General features: G+C 41.8%; 1 protein-coding gene and 1 long non-coding RNA gene across 2 annotated transcripts; both read right to left on the reverse strand.

Moving 5' to 3' along the window:
• Positions 1–216: 216 nt before the first annotated feature.
• On the reverse strand, positions 217–15864 carry LOC139633092 (uncharacterized). The gene is made up of 3 exons (XR_011693683.1): positions 15721–15864; positions 3750–3985; positions 217–2116 (listed from the first exon to the last, which is right to left on the reverse strand). It is a non-coding gene; the product is annotated as an uncharacterized lncRNA (long non-coding RNA).
• Positions 15865–17633: 1769 nt separating this feature from the next.
• foxa2 (forkhead box A2) lies at positions 17634–20245 on the reverse strand. The gene is made up of 2 exons (XM_071498699.1): positions 19934–20245; positions 17634–19241 (listed from the first exon to the last, which is right to left on the reverse strand). Exons 1-2 carry the CDS (start codon positions 20003–20005, stop codon positions 18066–18068), a joined length of 1248 nt encoding a protein of 415 aa, XP_071354800.1. The 5' UTR covers positions 20006–20245; the 3' UTR covers positions 17634–18065.
• Between the last annotated feature and the right edge of the window lie 3442 nt (positions 20246–23687).

A 23687-nucleotide genomic window follows, 5' to 3' on the forward strand; every position in this document is an offset into this window, starting at 1 on the left:
CTGCAGGGAACCAGCGGCAGAACAGGGGATGAGATGAGCTTCTCCGAATATATCTCTGCCCATTTAAAACCCTTTCTGATGGTCCCTGCAGGAATGGCTTAAGCAGGTTAAATTCAACTTTAAAATATGCTAATTTAAGCAAAATTGAGGAACTGTACATTGAAAAGACTGTTCGAATGAAAGTCGTTTATATTTCAAATAACACACAACACCCTCTATTATAAATAGAATATTTTATTTATGCAATTTTTACACTTTTTTTGTTTTGTTTTTTGTTTTTTTTTGTTCTGACAAAGTGCTAACATTTCATGCCAGGGCCCTGATATTTTTTCCAATCATTTTTTTTGGGATTAGAGCAAACAAAGCTCTGAGTGAATCCTTGAGTATACACACCTCTCTCTGACTCTGAGAATTAGCCGGCAAAGTCAGAAAACCCAGACAGAAGTGGTGTTTTACTGATCAGTAGCAGGTCTCTGCGGAAACTACTTCTGACCTTCTTCCTTCGTGCTCTTTCTTCCCTGTACACACACTATTTTTCTATCCTTAAATGTCTTTCTCTGTCTCTACATATATCTACAGTGTGTAATTTTGCTCACTCTTTGTCAGCCTCTCTTTTTTTTCTCTCTCGCTTTTACAACTTCATTTCCTCTCCTGTTGATTTAAATTGTTTGTTTTAAAACATTTTTATCATCTCTCCAGCGATAACTGCTTTATAGGCTCAGGTAATTGCAAACTGTGAAACCAAAATGCCAACAAGAGACAATATAAATATTTGAGTGATTAAAAAAAAGAAAAAAGAAAAAAAAAGCTGTTCCCGTGACCTCTGCTAAGTAGAAAATTGAAAATGAAATAAACTGCACCTATTGTGAATTTTCCACCCTGATAATTTTCCTTTCTTCGGAGGAGCCAGCCAATAAGAGCCCAGCTTTTGTTCTTGTTATCGCACACTGTTCATTTGTCTCCCAGCCGGAAAGCCGTGTTAAGATAACGCCATCCTATCATCTGATTGTCTTATCAAAGTTGAGCGACACAGCACCCCCAGTCACTCTGAACTATCAGAGCGACTGGATGAAAAGGTTAAGTGCTCCACACACCTCTTGTTAAAGTTTGTGGTCAAAATACATAGACAGCAGAAATAAACCGTGAGTATGCACAGTGTTTACTACACACACAGTTTATTCAAAGAATTATTTGTCAGATGCCAGTTTGAGGCGTCTCACCTCACAAGGCTCATGGAGGCCACTACTCAAGTCCTGTTTAATTTCTTACGGCCTCCTCTCGGCATTTCAAGTGCAAGAGTGTGCAACCCTTATACAGCATTTGACACCAGGGTCAGTGGAATTGCCCCACTTGAACTAAAAGACATTTAGTTTGGTTTGGAAAGTGAAAACTCGAACACCATTAATTTGTTTGCTCTCCCACTAGTCATGACCACAGCAAATGCCATCACCTCAAAGAAGTGGTCGGCCGTCCTCACTTTTATTTGTTTGTTTCTTTGGAGGGTGTGAGAAGTTGTGGAGCACGGCTGGAGCGGACATTGGAGTTATGGTGTGTGTGTGTGTGTGTGTGTGTGGGGGGGGGGGGGGGGGGGGGGGGGGGGGGGGGGGGGTCCAGAAGGAAGGCTTTGCGGGAAGAAAGCTATAGGGAGCTAGCAAACAAGTTAGCTAGCGACAGAGAAGAGGGGGGTGGTGGAGGTGGTGATGGTGTTGGGAGGGGTGGGGATTCATTTAGCCAGGCATAGCTGCTCTTGTTTGTGGTTGTCCCTGACAGCGTCGGCAACGCTGCTCCAAAGCACCTGTGTTTGCTCACTAGCTTTCCCCCAATCTGCTCGAAAAATGCTGTGAGCATGTCACATGGTGGCCAGATAGCCTGGGCACCATGGGAATACAAAAGCCGGGGCTTTTAGAACAGTTAATCATTAATAGAGGTCTCTCTTTTGTTCCCATTCAGCTCCACGCTGACTGAGGCTTTGATATTACATATGGCAGACAGGTCAGAAGTAGATATAGCCAAGTACATCGACAGGAAAGTGCTTTTAGGTCGCTTGATGTGGGGTGACGAAAGTAGACGGTAAGCAGCAATGGAAAAGTGTCCTTCAAATGAAAGCCATGTGCATCTGTGGAGGACAGGGAGAACACACAGGTCAATCTTGCACATCATTTCATGTTTTTTACAATATAGTTATTCTAATGCTGCTATTGACTGGTAGTAGTGAGTTGCTGAGTAGCGTCAATAAACGCTGGTGGTACATAAAAGCTCAATAAGTGTGGTAAATTACACAAGAAATCCTATACTACCACAAAAAAAAAGGCAAATTCATGATTACACCATTGTCATTGTTTGGCAGGACAGCAATAAAAAGGAACAAGTCTTTCATGGGATGGGAGGCCACTTTACCAACCCCACAATTAATTAACATGCCCTAATCTCAGTTTGCTCTCCATCTTGAACTGTCAATGAAAAGTCCAGGACTCATTTCACGCCTGTCAAAGTGGGCTTTAGAACAGGAGAAAAAAAAAAAAAGGCAATGCATGAACTTGCTTTCACAAAGCAGAGCCAAATTTATCTTGAGGGGAGATTAGGTTTACACAGCCACATTCTTATAAAGCACTAAAAGGGTCAGAGACAAACTCTTATCTTCCATTTACCTCAGCATGCCAATGGTTCTTTATTGAAAGTTAGTCTCGACCCCACCCTAACCCCCCAGTGCTAATAATACTGTATGGGACTTGGAGAGGAGAGTAGGACCACAAACATTTACAGCCGAAAATGCAGCACAAGAGCAGGCAAAGTGGCCACTCAACGCAGGATGCTTGGTGCGCAGAGAGTCAATCATTAACGTAGCTAGCACTTTTAGTGATATCTGCTCTCTGGCTCGGAGTAGAAGTCAAAAGATAAATGAAGGTTGTGTTTCAGGGAATGAAGAAAGGCTACATCTTAGGTGCTTTAGCAAACATACCAACCTACACGTAGGTTTCTTTTGAGACATTTGTTGCCCGTTCTCATGTCTCACTCAGACAATATGTTCTCAAGCTGGCCAACAATAGCAAAATGACCCAGGTTTATGTTCAATGACACTTCTGAATTCTACGGAAACTTCTTTACTCCTCCATCTTTCCACCAACAAATATAGCAGCTTATATTTGTTTTATACCTCCTCTTTATTTTATGAATAACTGGTATATGAATAAGTAAATAGTTTTCTGTGTGACATAACATGCCCACAAAAATAAGTGAAACCCAAACTTAAATAGAAATTTTTAATCATTTAAGCAACAGAAGTGTAAACATACATAATTTTCTTTAGATTTTGATGTAGCTTGATGCAGAGACTCTACCAGAAAATAAAAACATTTCATATCCTCTGTGTCATGTGCGAGCATGATGCAGCCGTAAATCTTTCCTTTCTTTACATGCAGCTTGACTTCACTGCAGTGTGTTTATTTGCTAACCCTGGTCACCGATGATAAGGGCCATTGGTGTCCCCAAACTGTAGCTCGCAATCTCTCTTCATGACAACACGCCCATGTTTCTACCAACACATTTGTACTGTGCAGCCCCACAACAAGAGGAAAATAAAGAACAAAACATAGGTGCTAGTAAATCTTCTGTCTCAGCTATAAGGAAATAAATTAGGTTAAACAGAGTCAAAGGATGGGTTTAACAAGTGTATGCTTCAAACAAAAGTTCCTGTTTCAGGAGGGAAGGTGCATGGGTGATGGATGGCTTGGCAAACATAGCTGACATACCTGGCCAATGCCATGGGCCGGTCACAACCCAGGACTGAGAGGGACATTGTGTGAGTGTTTGAGTGTGTTTGAGTGTGTGTGTGTGTGTGTGTGTGTGTGTGTGTGTGTGTGTGTGTGTGTGTGTGTGTGTGTGTGCATCAGTGTAGGTCTTCCGCAGCTATCCCTCTTCCCTCTGAGGCTTCATCTCCCTCCTCTCCTCCACTCGGGCCATGGGGATCACTTCAGTCAGCAGAGCCCTGTTTGACAGAGACACAGCCTCCATATAAATCCCATCCTCCTATTTATTTGATGTGCAGTTCTACTAGGACGCCTTCGATCCGTCCTCAGGGAGCCCGCATCTCAAAACACTCAAATAGTCTGGGTGCGGCGATAAGCACGGGGCTGGAATTATACTCCCAAATTCCCAAATCCTTATAGAGCATTGTTCCATTGCATTTTAAAACACATACACAGAAACAAAACTGGCAGATGATATAAACTGGTGAATTACTGCAATTATGTTGCATATCTTTTATATTATATATATTTATATTATATTTTATATTTATCTGTATAAATATAAAATAGGGGGGAAAAATGTAAATGTATGAAAAGAAAAACTCTCTTTTTCCATGAGTGCAGTTTTAAGCGTGGGAGACGGGTCACTGCAGTCTGGCGGATGAGTGGGAGACCTTTATGGGGAACACCCAGGAATGTTTAGTTAACTTGCCCGTCGCATTCAAGCATGTGTGTCAAAGGTGTTTACAGGGTGTTGACATTCACACATTGGCAGAGAGGTAATGTGAATGGTATAGCCATGTCTGGCTGAGCTGGGCCCTGAATATGTTCAACACAACTCGCTGTCAAAATGTTCCAGATTGAACGGTGGCATTTAAATGAAGACATTAAAAACACTTCTGTAATTTATTTCTATGTAATCCAATATTCATGTAACAAAACAAGGAAGCATTTTCAGCTAAATAATAATGATAAATAAATATGTGCTTTTAAAATTCATGTAATTATAAATCATGAAATATAGGCCTACATTATAAAGATCATGTTTTAATATTTTTGTGTATTTTTTTTTTGTTTGCTTTGTTGTAGTTTGTTGTTGCTGCTTTATATTTTTCTCAGTAAATAATTCACTTATTATTTCAAATATATTATGATAATGACAGATGTATGTGTACACATAATTAAATGTAATATTATAATCCATGTTTTATATGTTCATTTTGCATATTTCTAAAAACTTTAATTCTTTTTATATGTGAAATAAATTGCAGTATAAGATGATTGTTTTCAGATTTATACATTTCCATAATGGCAATTCGTTGAATCAATAATATTAACCAGGCAAATCATGTGTTTTTTCAAAAATAGTTTTTGTTATCTTTTGACATACAATTAAATAAAACTAATTTAATCATAATTAAAAGATAATTACTGGCCCTTTTTGTTTACTATAAATATACAAACATTATCTTATTATTTTAATTCAGCCTTTTCAGAGGTTCTAATTTTTCGAAGCCATTAAAACCAGTTGTTTATGTGGTTAGAATATAAACAAAATATGATTACTCAGATAAAACTAACCAGATAATGTGTGGTTTAATTTCCCTTATTTGATGACTTAGCAATAAAACACAGTTATCTGGTAGCAAAGGGCAAACACAAGATATGTAAATATAAATGTTTAACGGTTTGCCCCAACAAAGCAGTGTCATTATAATTCACAACCACTATATTTTTCAGCAAATTGTGTTTTTGATGTAGTTCTTAAGTCTAATTTTTAGTGCAGAAAAAATGACTTCTGTTGATGGACAATTGTTAAGTATTGTTTGTTTAATATTATACATATCAAAAAATATTATAAAGTTTTTATCATGAGAAATGAAGAGTACCATTATAAGTGTAGTATTTAAATATTGAAAAAAGAAATGTACTGATCATATAATTATTTTTGAATGTGGAAACATTTTGCCTGATTTGTATAAACTTTACAAAATACATACATATACAATACATGTGGCAGTATTTAAATTACACTTTGTTTTACGTTACTTTACAAATGCCAAGAACCTCGTCACAGTCACCCACTCAGGTCTTTTCTTCTGCTGTGGGTTGCCAAAGAGGCAACCAGTGCCAGCAAGCACAAGTCAGCATGTCATACTGTCTGTCTGTCTGTCCTTATGACCACCCACTGAGAACTGTGGAACATGAAATGATCAGCTCTAACTACGTCCTACCAGTTTTATACTGACCTACAGGTGACAAAACACCCATCCTGTTAAAGTGCCTGGACATCCAATTACTTTAGGTCACATCATATCATCATTTAGCGACTGAACCACACAACAGCACTCTACAGGTATCATTCAGACTGCCATTGTTTAAGGTAATTGGAGGAGTGTTGTAAGTTTCCTATGACTCACACAGCTCTTTTCTCCACCCATGAATGCTGGAAGATTGTGGGTCGTAGTGAACTTAAAAACGAAGTCCTCTCAACTCATAAATTACACAGCCACGGACAACCTTAAGCGGTGTTGAAATGCCTCGAACAGAGCTTTATTTCAGCGTTGGTGGAGCGTGAAGCTGAGAGCACCACCCCACAAGGAGTCGGGCTCTCACAGGCACAAATAAGACAGCTATTTATCTTGCCATACCTGAGGTCTGACATGCTGGCAAAATGCTGATGGTGCACCAAGGGTGAATGTGAAAACAAGCACTTACTGTTTCTTAATGATGCTGCTCTTTGAGGTATTGCTTCCGTAACATGTCATATACCTTTTTTGGTGATTAAGGCCCTCATGAATAAAGTCTGGTCTTAAATTTAAAAATTTCTGCCCCAAACAAAAGGGTTTTCCTTCCTGGAACCTGTCTTGGCACAGCCCCTGGCACTTTGAAATCTGATCTGACAGATTAAGAGCTTAGCCATTAGAATAAACCACTGTGGAATCATCATGCGCTGTGTTTTCACTCTGGTGGAATAAGAACAGTTTCCCTGCCTTTTCGGCGTAAAAGCCGCTTGTCACTCTCTTCAAATACATTACAACTCTTGCAAAAAAGTATACGTAACATATGTATTTTCTAACGTGGTTATATAATGACTGGCAGCAAAAAAAAAACAAAAAACGCTGCCAGTCATTCTCTTTTTTTTTCAAAGGTTCTTCTTCACAACATCATATTGTGTAGAAATCATCCTCAGTCTGACCACCCAGGGGGTCCCTGACACCGCAACCTTTACAGAGGGGGATGGGTGTGTGTGTCTGTGTGTGTTTGTGTTTAGGCGAGTGTCTGCTCACATGCATGAATATGCCCCTTCATCTTATGTGTATTGATTCTCCTGTGACATCCCACTACTCCTCTTTTTGTTTGTGTGTTTGTTTGTTTCAGACACATTTACTATTGTTATTTTATTCCCAGCAGACATCAACAGGGAAGCACGCCACTTCCATTTCCTGCCACACAGACAACATTTCATGTATTGAGTGTGAATACACATTCAGCAGAGAACTGGTCAATGTAAATGCAAACACAAACCAACAAACCAAAACAAAAGAGCACAATATGGATCTTTCTCTCAGCCAGAGCCGCTACACTTGCTCTGTTTGCCCTCTCTTCTAGCTGGAGTTGCCATTAGGTCATATAATGACCGCATCTCATTTCTCCCTCAAGAGCCCTCAGAAGCTTTCTGCGTTTGGCTGGAAAAGTACATCTTTGTCAGCTTCTTCAAATGGGACACCTCATCATTTATTCCTTTTATGCACCCTTTGATATTTCTCACTTTCTCATTTTCTGCCCAAACGATAACGATGCAAACTGCTGTAAAATGGATATTCTGTGTCAGCTTAGGGAAAAACCATTTGGGTATCGTTATCGCACTCTGTGCTTGACTTGTGCTGCCTCCTCTAAGGAGAGAAGAGGGGTCAGCCGCTATCCCCCCTCGCCGGCTGCCACCCTGCCTTTTATAGCAAAGTGGAAGCGATTCAATCCCTAAACGAGTACACATGCTAAGGTGAACAGAGATACACATGTGATAACCCGTTCAATTAGACAACACCGTCATGGCAGGCAGAATGTGGACAGATAAATGACCATACAGTATGGTGTACAATGGGAATTAAAAGTATAGGGCAGCTGGGCTCTTATCTGGCCGGGGAAGAAGAAACCAGGCAACAAAGGGAGGCCTAAGACTAAGAGGCTTGATGCATGGGAAAGCCATGGGCCGGCCATTGTGGCTGCCCTTCTGCTGAGCAAATAGTCCAAACTGTTCATTCCCCATCTCCCATTCTCTCGCCGGTACATTGTTTGTGTCCTTGCATTTCATTCTGACTGGGGAAGATTGCTCTCAGGGCCAGTGAGCAAACAGTCCAGAAAAGAGCCAGCTATCTCCTGCCGTTCCCAGGAGAACTAGCATTTTTATTTCGGCTCCAAGCTGTCAAAGGATTGGAGAGTTTATGTCAGGATCCTGAATTAATTGCTTTAAGCCTCGGGGCCGACGCCGGCGTTTTTATCACCAAATGTTCGGTAAAATGTTTCCTAGCAAATTATGCAACCTCCCCCACCACCCACCCACCATCGCCTCTCTCAGTCGCCAAACATTTGGTATTGGATACATACAGGATGAGTTTCTGCAACACAAATGTGGTGTTTAGTTGTTGTGACAGCACAATGGTGTGAATAGTGATGGGCTATAGCACGGCTGTCAAGGATTTGGTGGAATGAAGGTAAACAGCAAACTTTTGTGTGTGTTTTTTTTTCTCTCCCTCTCCATCACAGTAGGTACACGAGCCAAGCTTGGCAATAAAATGAGTAAGCTTACAGATGCCTCAATAAACCATAGCTGTTCAGACATTTGGTGGACCGAGCTTTAAAGGCTCCAAACTGTCCTCTGAACTGCCAAAGTGACTCCAGAACCGTCTGTCATCCTCAAATCCATCCCATGCCACTGCTTACCTAATAACTATACACAGTAAATCATACATTTGGATTTGCACAGCTATATATGTCTGCAAGTCCTGAGTCCAACCCAACCCCAACTTTAGGATCTTGAACTCCCACTTTTATGACAGTCTTTGCACTAAAGTTCCTAACTGAATAAAATCATACAGTTTATACTGTTTAACTTTTGGCTGCCAGCACACTTTCCAATCTAGTGTATCAATCTTAAATATCCCAATTATCCTGTGCAGAGATTTTTTTTTTTTTTTTTTTTTTTTTTGAATAAGAAAATTGCTGCAGTTTTTATAAATATCATCATGCTGGCATATCTGGATATGCTGTTTTCATTCTCTGTTGACTCTTAAATGAACAGTCCAAAAACAACACGGGAACGGGCGGTCCAACAGTTCTAGTCTTCAGAGCCACACATCAATAACTGAACCTGAGGGCGCCATCTGGACTTTGCTTTTCTTTACTCAAATACATCTGACGGCATAGTGAACCATTATATTTGCATCTAAAAAGCACTGGTGATATATTACCATGCTGCATAATGCTGTTCTATTTGTATTTATAAGCCCTTTAACAAACTACCTGTCATTCACCCATTGGTGAGTACAACCATTCAAAGTAGTGGACCTCCGATCTAAAAACTGAGAGGGAGTTATACCCAAAAAATATGCAATTTCTCTTCACATGAAAGGTTTGCATATGAAAGGAAGCCAATGTGAAATTTGCATCCATACATGAAAACAACTGTCTCTGACACTTTGACCTCAAACAGTGACTGGTTGTAACAAGTCTGAACTCACAGCTAATTTAACTGTAACCAAGGCCCCCACAAATACTTTATGATATACAATATATACACCTTTCACACAACATTGTCCCTCTGCTGAGCACTTCAAGATAAGAGCATCCCTGCTCTGACCAATAAATATGCCAGTTGACTCCTTAATCTGAAAGGATATTAAGTGACAAACGCCGTGATGTTTCTGTCAGCGTCAAGCAGGCGAGGGTTAAATAGTGTGTATCAAGGGACTACTCTGCAGTGGGGAAAACATAGAGGCCTCATCCTTCACCATAATCTGCTCAACAGCCCTATAGACATCTCCCAGCTTTCCTCAATCCTTCAACTGAGCATCAGCCTTTCCATTATAAATAACACAGCCATTTATATGGGATTAAATTGGGGATTAATTTGATTCAAGTCAGGGTATGGGAATTCATTAGCTGGCTGACAGTGGCGCTATACATGGGGAGAATTTAATTTGAATCCCCCAAGGGAAGCACTATGGGGCACTGGGGCTGTGTTGAAATAGAGGTCTTAAAGACAAGGGGGGATATTGTTCCACACTTAAGATTTGGACACTTGGAAGGTGGCACTTTATTGCTGATGATGGGTCGTTATCAAATTGAGAGCTGCAATGCTATTAGGTGAGAGAGTCCAGGAGTAGACAGACCATGCTGAGCAGAGATAGATGGGTTTATCTGAAGGGAAAGAGGGCTTACCCTCACTTCTGGCCTTGTCTATCTGCATGGATCAAGAATAGTTCTTGACACTCGCATGGCCATGAGGAAGTAAATACAGGTTTTTCACAGAGATTTGGCCCTCACTCATACGGTATTAAAATGAGCACATTATTTGAATGTCAGTGATTCTCATGAATGTTGAAATGGCATATCTATTGCAGCCATTTCCGACAAGCAGTGCGGTGTAAAGTAAAGGCATTAAATTCAGCTCGGACACAGATTACAGAATTCACCTCTGCAGAACACCGTCCTGGCATTCACTAAATTGGACAAGTCCCATTGTAAGATAGCCTATCACAGTGCACATGTCTGCATAGAAGAACATATGCAGGACAAAATATTCCGTAGTTTGTTATTCCGAGGACGGCACTGGGGGCACACGGGCTTGTTTGCCTTTGCTGGGAGAGGAGATTGGATTGGGGGTTTAAATGAATCGCTGGCGCACCACGTTTATAGGTTTCATTAACTTTTAATGAGTTGGGTGTCCTTCGCTGTGATTGGTTGGCAAAGCCTTGCCTTCACTTCCTGGAACTGGAGCTGAGGGGGAAGTGAGGAGATACTGCGGTATGTTGGCTTCCATGTTATGGCCATGTGCTGCTGAATGTGCCACAGAGGGTGGAAGTGAGTCAGAAAAAGAGGATATAACGTGGTATTATTCCAAAAGCAGAAGCCCCAGATAGCCATCCCCACTGGCAACTGCTGAATCTAAAACCTGGAGGTATCGAGCCTCAAGGGGAATAAAGAAACCTTGGCAGATCAATCACAGGCAAGCAGGCATCCCTTTACCACAGCTGACTGACATATCGCTTTATGGTAGCTTTGCCAACAAGGTTTGATCTCAAAGACAGGCATGAGACCCGCTGGGAAATGCCTGTGGAATTACCAAAGAGGAACTAGAAGCATGAGTGCGTGCATGCACACAAATGCTTCCAGCAGTCAACCCAAGCAATAACTAACTTCATATTTTGAGCACCTTTAATCTCCATCCAATATAGTATCTTTCTGCCTGATTGATCACACATATGTTATCTTGCACGGAGGGTTTTTCTGTTCGCTTTATGTTTCTCCTTGAGAAGATAATCTCCTCCTCCTCTGAGTCTCACTTCAGCACTCCTGAGGTACAAAAGCTTGGCCTGTCATCACCACTTTATCTTCCTCATCAGACATTTACATGATCTCCATCACCTTTGATTTTCAGTTGTTCCCCTAATGACGCCTCCGTTAGTTTGGTAAGGTGGGTGCTGTTTCCCTTCCATTTGCATGATGACGGACCTCTGTTGCAATACTTTACAAGGATAAACACTGACCATCCATCCACTTCCAGGCATATAAAAGCAGCAGGGTAGTGAGAGGCACCCCGTGCTGGCCTGAATAGATCGCCTTTAGGTCACTGCACGTCCCACCAGCTGCTGCCTCACAGTACTCAATGGGCATTGTTGACGGACCTCTCTTTCTCTCACTCTCTCTCTCTCTTTCCCTCTCTCAGGACATGAAGGAGTCCTGCACTGGAATGTCACATAGTCGTGTCAGAAGAGTGCAGACACATCACAGTCATCGGCCGCATTCTCACCCTTTCTATCCTGCCATCCTTCTCCCGCTTTCTGTCTCTCGTAATCTCTCTCCAACACACACACACCTCCTCCTTTCCATCATAACAGAGCCCTAACCGGTCCCTCATACATCTAGAGTTGCAAAATAACTGCCACATCAGTCAGTTATGTTGACTGTAAAACTTGTCAGTGCTTTAAGGTTAAATTGTTATTTTTGATAATGATAAGAAGGGGATACTTACGATTTAAAAATCTGCCTCTTGTTGTGAAATACATTTTCCACTGAAAGAAAAAAGGCTAAAACAGAAAGGAGGAAAGAGTTGCGTTTTGTGTGAACAGGGAGAAGGGAGAGAAGAAATGAGTATGTATGGCTTTGCTGCACATCTGTAAATCCCTGATTATACTCTAGAAGGATATTTCTGGATGTGGGCAGAAGAACAGACCTCTCTATGTTTGTTTCTGCTCTCTTACAGATTGTGCAAAATATCCTTTCTTCACACCATATAATAACCAAAAATGTAGATATTAACTGCACCATTTTATAATATACAATTGCATATGCATAATTTACAAATGCTGAAAACCTTAATTTGAAAATTCTTTCTTTTTTTTCAATTTCATGAATAGGTCATCACAAACAGTTCCTTTGTAACTTAAAAATCTGCCAAGGTTTCAGTTTAATTTAATCTAATTTATATATTTTTTTCAACTGTTTCAATTTCTTTTAGAGAGACAGAATGTAACATGAAGGAGATTTAAGCTGTATCTCTGCATTTGAGGCCTCTAGAAGCCCCAAAACACAATAAAACACAAACCACAATAGCAAGACAATGTTATAGTACAGTTTGAATTCTATTACTAAATTATGCACTAATATATTGCCAACTGTAGTTAACTTCATATTTTTGACTTCATTGTTTTGGCTGGAAATGTTGAAATAATCTATACTAATGCAGAATGCAGGCTTGTAAGTGTATTTATATTTTCACCATATAAACCTAATGTAAATTTCAGCCTAATTATTGAAAACAGAAAGATTTTTTAGGGCATTTTAATTACAAATTAGCAATGAAGCTTACTTTATTATTTCAATTTCAGTGTTACAGCTAACATTTTTATATTGTGCAGGCTGCTGTCAAAACTTTGAATTCAGTTTGATTTTGCACTAATTTCCCAATCAGCCTATCCAATTACTAAAATAGCAAATAATAACAGAATAAAATAATAAACCAACAGTAGACCCACTACTACAGCTGTAATAAAGGCCAAAAATAACTATTCCTTTAATTAACCCGGATCAGCACACATTTGTATTTTAAATAGGCTATTTTCTTCTGAGACTAAAGTTGTGCTTAAATTTGACAATAAAATAATCATCTGCTTTTTTATCCCCCCCCCCCCCCCCCCCCCCCCCCTCAAACACTTTTCTTCATTAAACAATGATAACAACTGAAAGTCGAGCTAACATAGCTGTTGATGGCCCGTGAATAAGCGCGGAGAAAATTGGAGGCACACAGGCAGCGGTGGCTGGACGGACGGGAGGACGGGGCGTCGCACCGGGACAGGCCGCCTGCTGAGAAGCCATGGGTGGCTTTGAGTTTTGACTTTGTGGTCCCTTTAATATACTGAGGGACGGCAGTTTGCCTCGCTAGGATGTGGGATTAGGAGTATTTCTGGTGAAAGAGGAGTTAAGTCGGGCTAGTGTGGACGGTCCCTCCCCTGCAAAAGGCTGAGACAGAATTACAGCTTGTTGGACCGGTGTCCCGCCGTCGCCATGGAGACAGATCTACTTGGGTGTTCCAGTCCGCGGGCTGCAGCGCAGAGCCTGGAGGTGCGGCAGACACCCTGCTGCAGGCCAACATCACCCCCTCTGCCCCCCTGAAGTCGCTCTGCACCTGATTTAATGTACAGACTTATAGCTTGACCAGGTGAGCCACTGGTGATGAACCAAGCGTCTTTATTGAGCCGACTGGAGGAGACTGTTCTGCAGTGACACGCGTTTCACAAGCTGCTGCCGCCCTAATGGGAATTTCCGTATATTTTTCTAACATTTTTTAATTTCTTTTTTTTTTTTTTTTTTTTTTCACTTTCGTGCATAAAACTGTTGCAAGGAATGACCGCGCTGTAATCAGTTGACGCCCATGGGTGGATGGCTTATAGGGTTCTGAGTCATTGAAAATAGAGGCCCTAACTCGCCTAGGCATTAAAATGCATTGCTGTAGCCTAGGGAAAATGTCTCACTTAAGAGCTCTGGTACAATTAGATGCTATTTAAAGGCATGAACAGCAAAAGAGGTAAATTACTTATTGTCATTCCAATACGCTACTGATTGGAAAAAAGAAGCTGAACTATGAATAGCATTTTTTTTTTTTTTTGTACTATATTATTTCTTTTGAAATAATCTTCCAAAGCTGCAGATTTGTCCGTCACCGACCTGCAGCCGCGGTCAGACTTGTCTGCCAGAGACGCGACTGAGAGCTTTGTGTCTTTGTGAGAGCGCGGTCCGACGTCCGGGCCTTTAATCAAGAAATATGCAAATGCGTCCACGAGAAATGCAGAGAAATCAGGTTAGCGAAGTAAAAAAGAAAAAAAAAAAAAAAAAAAAAAAAAAAAAGGATCAACAGGCTGGACCATCCTTTATGCAGTTGCTATAACAACAGATGTGCTCGTCTATGATGGCGCGCCCAGGAGCTGCAGAGGTAGGCTATCCTCCCTGATGGAAAAGCCTGCACAAAGTTAAAGAGATGGGGAAGGTGCAGTCATGTGGCCTCGGCGAACTTTTGTCCGCCAGTACAGATTGAGGTCGGTTACCTTTGAACCGGCAAAGCTCCAAAAGGCCATTCCCATCTCAGCGTGCACCAGAGAGGGCTTGGCTGGGGTTATCCCGCCTTCAAAGGGTCGGAGGAGAGCCGCGTCCAGATACAATTGTTTAATGTTGGCAAGTGGACATTTTGGAGAGCTCTCCATCTACTTAAGATTTACAAGAATTAGTTATTTAAACACGGCCTCTTCAACACTATTTTGCAAAAGCATTCATTATTATTATTATTATTATTATTAGCATCATTATTGTTGTTATTTGTAATGGATTATGGTTCGATTACGAATCTGCATGCTATAAAGAGTTCCGATTTCTGAATAAGAAAATATCACCTTCATTTATTAAAACTTCGCCATCACAATCGGGAACGATTTATGTACGACTATATTTGACAATAACTGACTAAAATAAGCTCTGGGGGAAAATATGGATTTTCACACCGGTATGATATAAAGGCAGCAGCAGGGTCAGGGCTGCAGCGAAGCTCGTTTTCATGACAACGGTGCAGCAGCAACGATATCAATCAGCCGCACACTGTAAAAAATATCCATCTCAGCAAGTCATCATAGGTCCACACTGAGCCTCATCTTTCACCGAGGAGAACAGACGCGCTGCAGTTTCTCCAGTAAAATCAATGCGCGCTTCCTAGGACGAGGTGACGGTTTCTTGATGCTGATGGAGTGTTGGCCGCCTGGCGAGAGGCTTTAGCTTTGAGACATCACTAGCATTGAAAATAAACCCTATGCATTTTTTTTTTTTTTTTTTTTTTTTTTTTGGATCGATTTTAGAAGTTACACTTTAAAAAGGCGAGAACCACTAACGAGACTAAATGAGTTGTTTTGGCTTTTTTTTTTTAATTGTTTTGCAGAGCAGCGGGATCCCTCTCCATCACGCAGCTCAAAGACACAGAAACTTGCAGCAACATCTAGCACACAACCTGCAGACCCCCTAAGCCTTGCACCACCATGTCGTGTCCCTTCTCATGAATTTAGGATATCAACCTCTTCAGCCCCCCCTCCTCCTACTCCCCATGCATTTCCGGGAACAGCAATCAGACCATTTCCCCCTCTCAATAAAAAAAAAAAATGATAAAAATTTCTAAATCAAAAGGAGAGCGTTGTAGAAAATAAAAGCTTCATACCTGTGCAAAATAGCCGGTGCTTGTTGTTGGCAAGCCACACAGGAGCCCATTGTAGAAGCTCGCCTTCTGCCTTCTGCAAAGGGCTCCAGACATCACGGCATTTATTTGAGCTCAAACTCTGTCACTGTTGACTTTAGCACAAAGCAAAGATTTCACTGCCCCGCTAGTTAAAAAAAATGATTATTTTACAGAGATATCGATCAGTGTGCTATAAAAAAAAATCAGCTTAGCATTATATGTCTAAAATGAATAGAACGAAATTTAATGTCTGTGTAAATTTACAGAGCTGCGGCGTCCTATTCAAAGTTTACACTTGTGCAATTTGGTTTGTGTGTGTACTCTTCCTATATGTGGGCATAGCCTCCACTCTATTGTTTACTGGCTTTGTTTATTCGCAGATCACGCTGTTTAAAGTACGATCTGTAAAGAGGGTCTGGAGAATAAACGCACACTTTAGGCCCTACGTGTTCAGAAGGCGAAGGGGTGTTATTTGGTTGTGAGGGGAGCAGAAATGTCCCCAAACTCTCCCCTGGCCTTGGATTTGAGCTCAGCAGGGAAAAAAACAGGCAGGGGAGGAGGGGGTGGGGGGGCGGTGGTGGTCTCGATTCATTTGGACGACAACTTGCCTATCTTATCTAACAAGAGGGGAGGGTCCAACTACTTTAAAAATAGGGAGTAGACAATGGACCCCCAGACTGTGGGGATAGAAGTTAGAGCAGCGCACTGAGGCGGCTCTGTTCCCAAATCAGCCCCCTTTCCCAGCTACTATTCTCCTGCGCCCCGGGACGCTGTTTTATGTGACAATGACACTTAATCTTAGTCACTGATCTAAACTTTGCAGTTTATGAGAGAGAGAGAGAGAGACTGGAGACTACGTGTGTGTATGTGTGTGTGTGTGTGTGTGTGTGTGGGAGGGGGGGGGTGGGGGGTGGGGGGGGGGTCAACCTGGGTGACTGGCAGGCAGGGTGTGTGAGTGACAGTCTGAATCATAATGTGTCTCACTGTATGTGTGTGGGAATTTAAATGGCTGATTGAATACATTTACAAACGTAGTGTTTGACCAGCTCCCCCTGCACGCTGGGAGTCCCAGCCTCATCAAACTGCATGTGGGCCGCACACACGGATGTTCGCGGGTCCTTGCACCGTGCCACTTTCTGCAGAAAACACTCGTTTTTATTGAGTGCAGCATATTTAGAGCAGGATTTACGGCTCTCTCTCTCTCTCTTCTGTCTAAACCGCTTTTCTGTGGGCTTGACTTCCTCATGACATCACTCTCACAATATTGCAAAGCGGCTGGTGTGTTGGATAAACATAAACGTTTTCCCCATAAATATCCCAATTTATGTTTGGGATTAATGGAGTTTGTTTTGTTTACATTTTCTAAACGGCAGAGTGAGAGCATTGTGCTCAGTGCTGTCCAGCAAAGCTATTAATCCCCGCTGAAAATGTATGCGCCTTATTATAACAGGACGTGGCTATGAATTATCGCCAGAATTGAAAAATGAATTCATTAAAAAATACATTAATAATAATAATAATTACTGTAAAATTCAAATCAATTTAATGTATTTATATAGAATGCGCCCATATTATCATGCTTGTTATAAATCATAACATAAAATTATTAAAGATGCTGTCTTCATTTGTATCTTGCTGTTCGCAAATGTAATTGTTTAATAGGCCCGTTTAATGTGAACTAATCAAAGTTAATGTTTGTATTTAATTAGTAATATTTTTGCTTAACTTAAATTCAGTTCTATTCATTTAACCTTCAGCCCACCCTCAGTGGGAACACTAACAACATTTAATGGTGGAGAGGTTCCCTCTACTAGACTATTACTACTGTTGAATAATAATAATAATAATAATAATAATAATAATAATAATAATAATAACGGTCAAACATCATCATATTCAGAAAACAAAACCAATAACACTTTAATATAGATTCTGTTCTTGTCACTACAAGAATACACATATACAAGCCATAAATAGGAATCACACAAATGATTGAAGAAATCCTGCGAGGCATTTAAATTCATTTAGGAATCCAGTTATGCAGATGGAGGCTATTTTACAGCAAGTTTTTGTTTGTCTTTGGGGTCCATTCCTGAAGCCGACTTCTGAACAGATCTCGTCACATTATCGTTACTTTGAATTATTATTATTATTATTATTATCAACATCCTTTCTCAAAATAATAAGACTACTAACAAACTCGACAACTAAAACGGTGGGAAACAAAAATATCTGAAATACATATTGTACACAAACTCTATATTTTTTTTTACAAATGTACAAATTGAAGGGCAAGAAAGTCCACATCGGAAGGAGGGGTGCAGAGTTTATGAGGAGTTCATGATTGGCCTGGAATAGACGCCTTGGTAATAAGTTGTGTCAGGTATGGATGAAGAATCCAGACCGGCTTTCCCCGCCATGGGGCCCATAGAAAGAGGCCCGGTCATGGGGGAGCCATAGCCGGAATAATGCATCACCTGCTCGTAAGTCTTTAGGTCCATTTTGTGATGCTGCTGCTCCGAGGACATGAGGTTATTGATGGAGAAGGGGTGGTTGAACGAGTAGTGGTGCTCCGGCTTCAGATGCGCTTCGTGGGCAAGGACCGAGTGATGCTGAGACATGAGGTGCTGCCCCTGCGACACCGGGGAGGCGGCGGCGTGCTCCGGGCTCAGGGCCTGGCTCGTCTTCATGTCCGACAGGGACCTTTTGTGGTCGCTGGAGGAGGAGTTGGAGTGCGGGGACTCGTTGCCGTTGCAGCTCTCGGAGCTGCTGTTGGAGGAGCCGCCGTCCCCTCCCTTGCGGCCGGTATCCTTCATGGTCATCTTCTTCTCGCACTTGAAGCGCTTCTGCCTCCTCAGGTAGCAGCCGTTCTCAAACATGTTCCCGGAGTCCGGGTGGAGAGTCCAAAAGGAGCCTTTCCCGGGTTTATCCGGCGACCGGGGCACTTTGAGGAAACAGTCATTGAACGACAAAGAGTGGCGAATGGAGTTCTGCCAGCGCTGCTGGTTCTGTCGGTAAAAAGGGAAGAGGTCCATTATCCACTGGTAGATCTCGGCCAGTGTCAGCATCTTACTGGGAGACTGCTGAATGGCCATGGTGATGAGAGAAATGTAGGAATACGGGGGTTTGGCGTGCGTGTAGCTCCTGCGGTAGGTCTTAGGGTCTCTGGACCTGTTGATGCTGGACTGTCCGTATATAGGGCTCATGGCGTTCATGGTGTTGTAGGATGTCAGGGCGTTCATAGACGCGGGCTGCGCGGTCATGGGGCTCATGCTGGGGCTCAGGGCTGCGCTCATGGCCGTCATGCCTGCGCCCATGCCGTTCATGGCTCCGGTGCCCGGTGACATGCCGGTCATGGAGGGGCTCATGCCCGTGTTGACGTATGACATGTTCATGGAGTTGGCCGTCATGTTGGCAGAGGTGCTCATGCCGGACATGCTCATGTAGGTGTTCATAGAGTTCATTCCCAGGCCCGGGTTCATGTTGCCAACCGAGGTGTAACACTGTCAGCGAGGGAGAGAGGAACCGATCAGTTTCATCTGGCACAGACATCAGCGAGGAATGAAATAGCTAAACACAGAGGTTCGTTTTTCTTTAACACTAATCAAACCTGATTATTGTCGTTATTATTATTAATTCAGTTATATATAATCACATTAAGACAATGGCTTGTTTTAAATATGCAGTGGCCGGCGAAGGTTGAAATGACCATAAAGGCTTTTTGCTCTGGCGTGAAATAGTGAGAGGACCCGTGTAACGCCACAGTTAAAGCGGGTCAGTGGAATTCAACTATCCGCTAAAAACGCACAACACCGCTGATGAAACTGTTGACACGTAATGTGACTGAGCTCACAGCGACTGCAACACAAATATTTGAATCAATCTCCACAAAATCAAACAGCTCCGGTGTTTGTAGAGTGGAAACATGACCCAAAAAAAAAATAATAATAATCTGATTCAGTAAAGATATGTATAGACTTCTGAAATTATAATCCGAGCGAAAAGTTTCCCCCCCCCCCCCTACATGTCAGGCAACTTTGTTAGGATAGTGCGCTGCGTGGAGATGGGGGAGGATTTGGAGGCGCCTCAAGTCAATATTTGATCACAAAGTTAATATTATCTCAGGGCTAATATTGAGTTGTATAAAATGGGATCGGCTTTAGACGGAAAAAATATATATATTTAAGGTACCCACCTCGGGCTCTCCGTAGTAGGTGCTCCAGTCGGTGTGTTCGTGTCCTTCCATTTTAACTGCTCCAAGCATCATGGAGGACTTTTACAAAGCGTCTCCCAGCAGAGGAAAAGCCAAAAGTCTCTCTAATAGCAGGTGACTGGGGACCACTGAGTGTGTTTGGGTCGTCGGCGTGTCCCTTCGTCAAGGACTGGCGCATGTGTGTCTTATGGAGCCAGCCGTGAAATGCGTCTGTCAGTGACTGGAGTTCAAATGACGCTCCGTGCTGCCTGTTAACGCTGTGATATAGCTCTGTGCGCTAGGCAAGCCTCCAATCCCTACTTCTACGCCTTGGGCCCTATTTGAATAATCTCCTCGCACCTAGATGTGAGACTCCTCAAGCTTCCCCCCCCCCCCCACCCCACCCACCCCGCTCCTCTCCCTCCCTACACCACCACCACCACCCCAATTGTACACCTGCGCTGACTGAAAAGAACAGTTTCATATGAAAAGCTTCATTATAAACTAATCTTATTGTGTTTTGGCTCGGCTGAAAAGGAGCTATAAAAGGAATGTTTGGCGCGCTTCCTTGGTGTGCTTTTCATTACGCACATCCTCAATAAGCACAACCTGCTTATTCCACTTCAGCCGAGCTGCAGTCATAATCCGTTTTTATTGCATTCAGGGCATTTATAGCTTTAACCTACTGTATATAACTGTTAATGATTTTTACACCAACAACAAGGCAGTTTATGAATTAAATACTCATCTATAGCTCAGTAGAAATGCGCGGTGGGTAAATGCACCTATTCATTAATGAGTGTGTTACACCGGCAGGGTTGTGTTGCTGTGTAAATCCAGGAATATTCAGCTGCTCACATCATCATATCTTTTGAACGCCTGCAGTGTGAACTTGCAGACTGATCGCCGATGGCGGCCTGCGTGGATGCTGTGCAGGAGAAGCCTCCTGAGCTCCATTCAGATGCTTTCAACACTTTTGGTAAAATGGGTTAATATTATAGTGATGCCAAGAGGCCAGCTGTTGTCATCACTTTGCCCCAGATGTCTGAATATTAAGCTCCAATGGGGGAAAAAAAAAAAAAAAAAAAAAAATCACCTGTTTCACTATTAAAGTGCCCGCGATTTTTACTGAATAACTTCACCAATATTTGAAAAAAAATAAATAAATAAAAAAAAAAAAGGCGAGATTTCGTTGCGCTGTACTGACCTGGACTAAATGTGTTAATTAGGGCTGAGTGCGGCAGGCGCGGCTTCAGAGCGCCCTCTCTCGGTTATTGTCCCGCAACTGACTCCAGCGTCTGTGGCACAAGCAGCAGCTCAGTCCTCCGAAATGAAACTCCCGTGAAACATTTTAGAATCGATCGAATCTGTGTTGATCTTCTTTGAATTTTGGATACGAAATAGATGCAAAAATAATAATAATAATAATAATAATAATAATGCATGTGAACCACAGCAAACAGCCGTGTACAGAGGTTGTCAAACCGGAAAACTATTTACCCACTTATTTATTTTTTATTTGCTGAACAGAATATAGGGGTTTATGTAAATGGTAATGACGCCAGATCAGAGTGTGCGCCGTGGTGTGGGAGGACGCAGCGTTGTTCACACTGGTTTTCGTGACGCGCTTTAAATCATGAAACTTTCAGTGTGTCCACAGCCACGGTGCCGGGCTGCCGAGGCCTCCTCCGCCTGTCTGTACAGTATTTGTGCGACACAAACATCAAGGTGAGGCCGCGGTCCGCGGTGCCAGCCACGTGTCGGTGGTTGTACATCTATTTGACTGCATATTTACGCAAGAGCATAACTATCAGTATAGAGCCCCATTAGTAAAGGCGAGTAAACCTGTCGTGTTGACGAGGGACTAACAGAGTCTGCTTAACTTGGAAATGAGATCATGAGAAAACGCTGCGTGTGTGTTTGAGGAGCTGGGGATTGTACCGATGGAGCTGGAGATGCTCAAATCTGCGCTTTCTCGGTCTCACTCAGTCAACACTCATTTTGATTTTGATTTTTTTTTTTTTTTCTTTAATGATTCACAATTTCAGAATAAAAGAAAAAACAATTGAAAAATAACAAATCAATATTTATTTAGATGTTGTTTATACATCTACATATATTATTATTTGTTGAGCTGTGTCTAATGGATCTAGGGTAATGATCATGGAGGTCTTCACATAAAACAAGGATAAATACTGATAGAGATAAACTCATGAATAATGCATATGAGATTTTCACATTTAAAAATGTAAAATGTTCTAATACAATCAGTTCTAGGCATATTGCATCTATGACTGACAGACACAGTGTTACACAAGCATGGGGTTTTTCAGTGTCAAAAAATGTAGGACACTTTTTTACACAAGTGTGCGAACTGGCCAAAAACCTCCCGGTGTTTGCTAACTTCAATCCTGAAGTGTCACCAAATCTATGTGTGCATGTTTGAGGATACCAGCATTTCATTGCAGTTATTCCAACACACAGACACAAATCAACAGTTCTCTAAAATGGTCCTTGACCTGATTGACATTATGTTCCTGAATGAGACATGTTGCTAATTCCACAGTTAATCATCAACCTGCTGGACTCCTCTGACATGGGTGAAGGTCACATTTTGGATTTAGTTAAAAACAAAAAACTTCAGCTGGCTCCATGTTCTCTATCACCCCAGTTTGTGTGTATTTTTTTATTCATGCTCCGGTGTAATGTGTGTTTGTGTGTGGGTGTAATACTAATACACAGGTGGAAAGGGGAGTCATGCAAGAACAATTGTCTTTTCACATGGAGCACAAGAAAGTTGGGCAACATCTCGAACATCTCTCCTGGGAGAGGGACATCAGTCAGTGTCACTCTGACAATATCTGCACTGCATGGGTCACATCCTCTACACAAGTGAAACATGGCTCCTTTTCACTCCTGTCACTTTTTAATGTCACGTGGATCAACTGAATTTCTTTTTTTAACAGAAATGAACTAATAAAGTGTCTGTTCAGAGGGCACAGAGGGAGTGGTATTAAATTCCCTTTATCTGTATTTGCAATTATAATATGCTACTAAATTGTAAAATCCCTATTTGGATGGCAAATAGTGACTTCAAAATCTTATATCATGATTTCACTGAGACAAACACATACACATACTGTTTTTAGGCCCGTTACTGAAGGATGAAATATTAAGGTTGCATTTCTGAGATTGACTGTAATGAAATGCAAATGCATGTCAAATAAACAGCGTCACAGTTTTAGGAAACATTAATGGACGTAATTTAAAAAAGGGATTGTTTTAGCCTTAATTTAGCCTTTAATAAGCAGGATATATGTTTTGTGAAAAATGTTTCTTCACAGTAAAATCCTCTTATGATTATATTGTAGTCACATTATGGGAAACCTTTACATTGGGCCAGTGGAAAATCGCTTGCTAATAATACAGTGCAGAACATGTAAACCTCTGGTCAAATGTAAGCATTTATTAACTTCTGATTATCCTGTTCATTCAATTTGAATCTGCAGTATACGATCTAAGAAATCCGTCTCTCTGAATAGTTCAACACATTAACTGGAGCACTAAGTGCTTCACAAGCATCACAGCAACATGTGCAACACAAACTGTTGTTCCAGTCATTGTTGATCACACTGTTGCCAGCACGCGCTTTCACAACCGTGTGCATACAGAGGAAAAAAGAACAAAATTGCATTTGCTTGTGTTCAGAGGGGCGAGTCAAAAACACTCCTGTGAAGCTGACATATCCCCAGTGCCG

This window comes from Trachinotus anak, unplaced genomic scaffold (assembly GCF_046630095.1).
Source record: "Trachinotus anak isolate AG129_WGS33_773 ecotype Australia unplaced genomic scaffold, CSIRO_AGI_Tana_v1 ptg000015l, whole genome shotgun sequence".
NCBI lineage: Eukaryota > Metazoa > Chordata > Actinopteri > Carangiformes > Carangidae > Trachinotus > Trachinotus anak.

What these genes read in the sequence shown, in the direction of transcription:
- foxa2 (XM_071498699.1), bottom strand. Translation starts at nt 20,005, where the DNA reads ATGATGCTTGGAGCAGTTAAAATGGAAGGACACGAACACACCGACTGG. An exon ending in CCTACTACGGAGAGCCCGAG is followed by an intron (nt 19,242 to 19,933) that starts GTGGGTACCTTA and finishes CCTCGCTGACAG; the next exon opens with TGTTACACCTCGGTTGGCAA.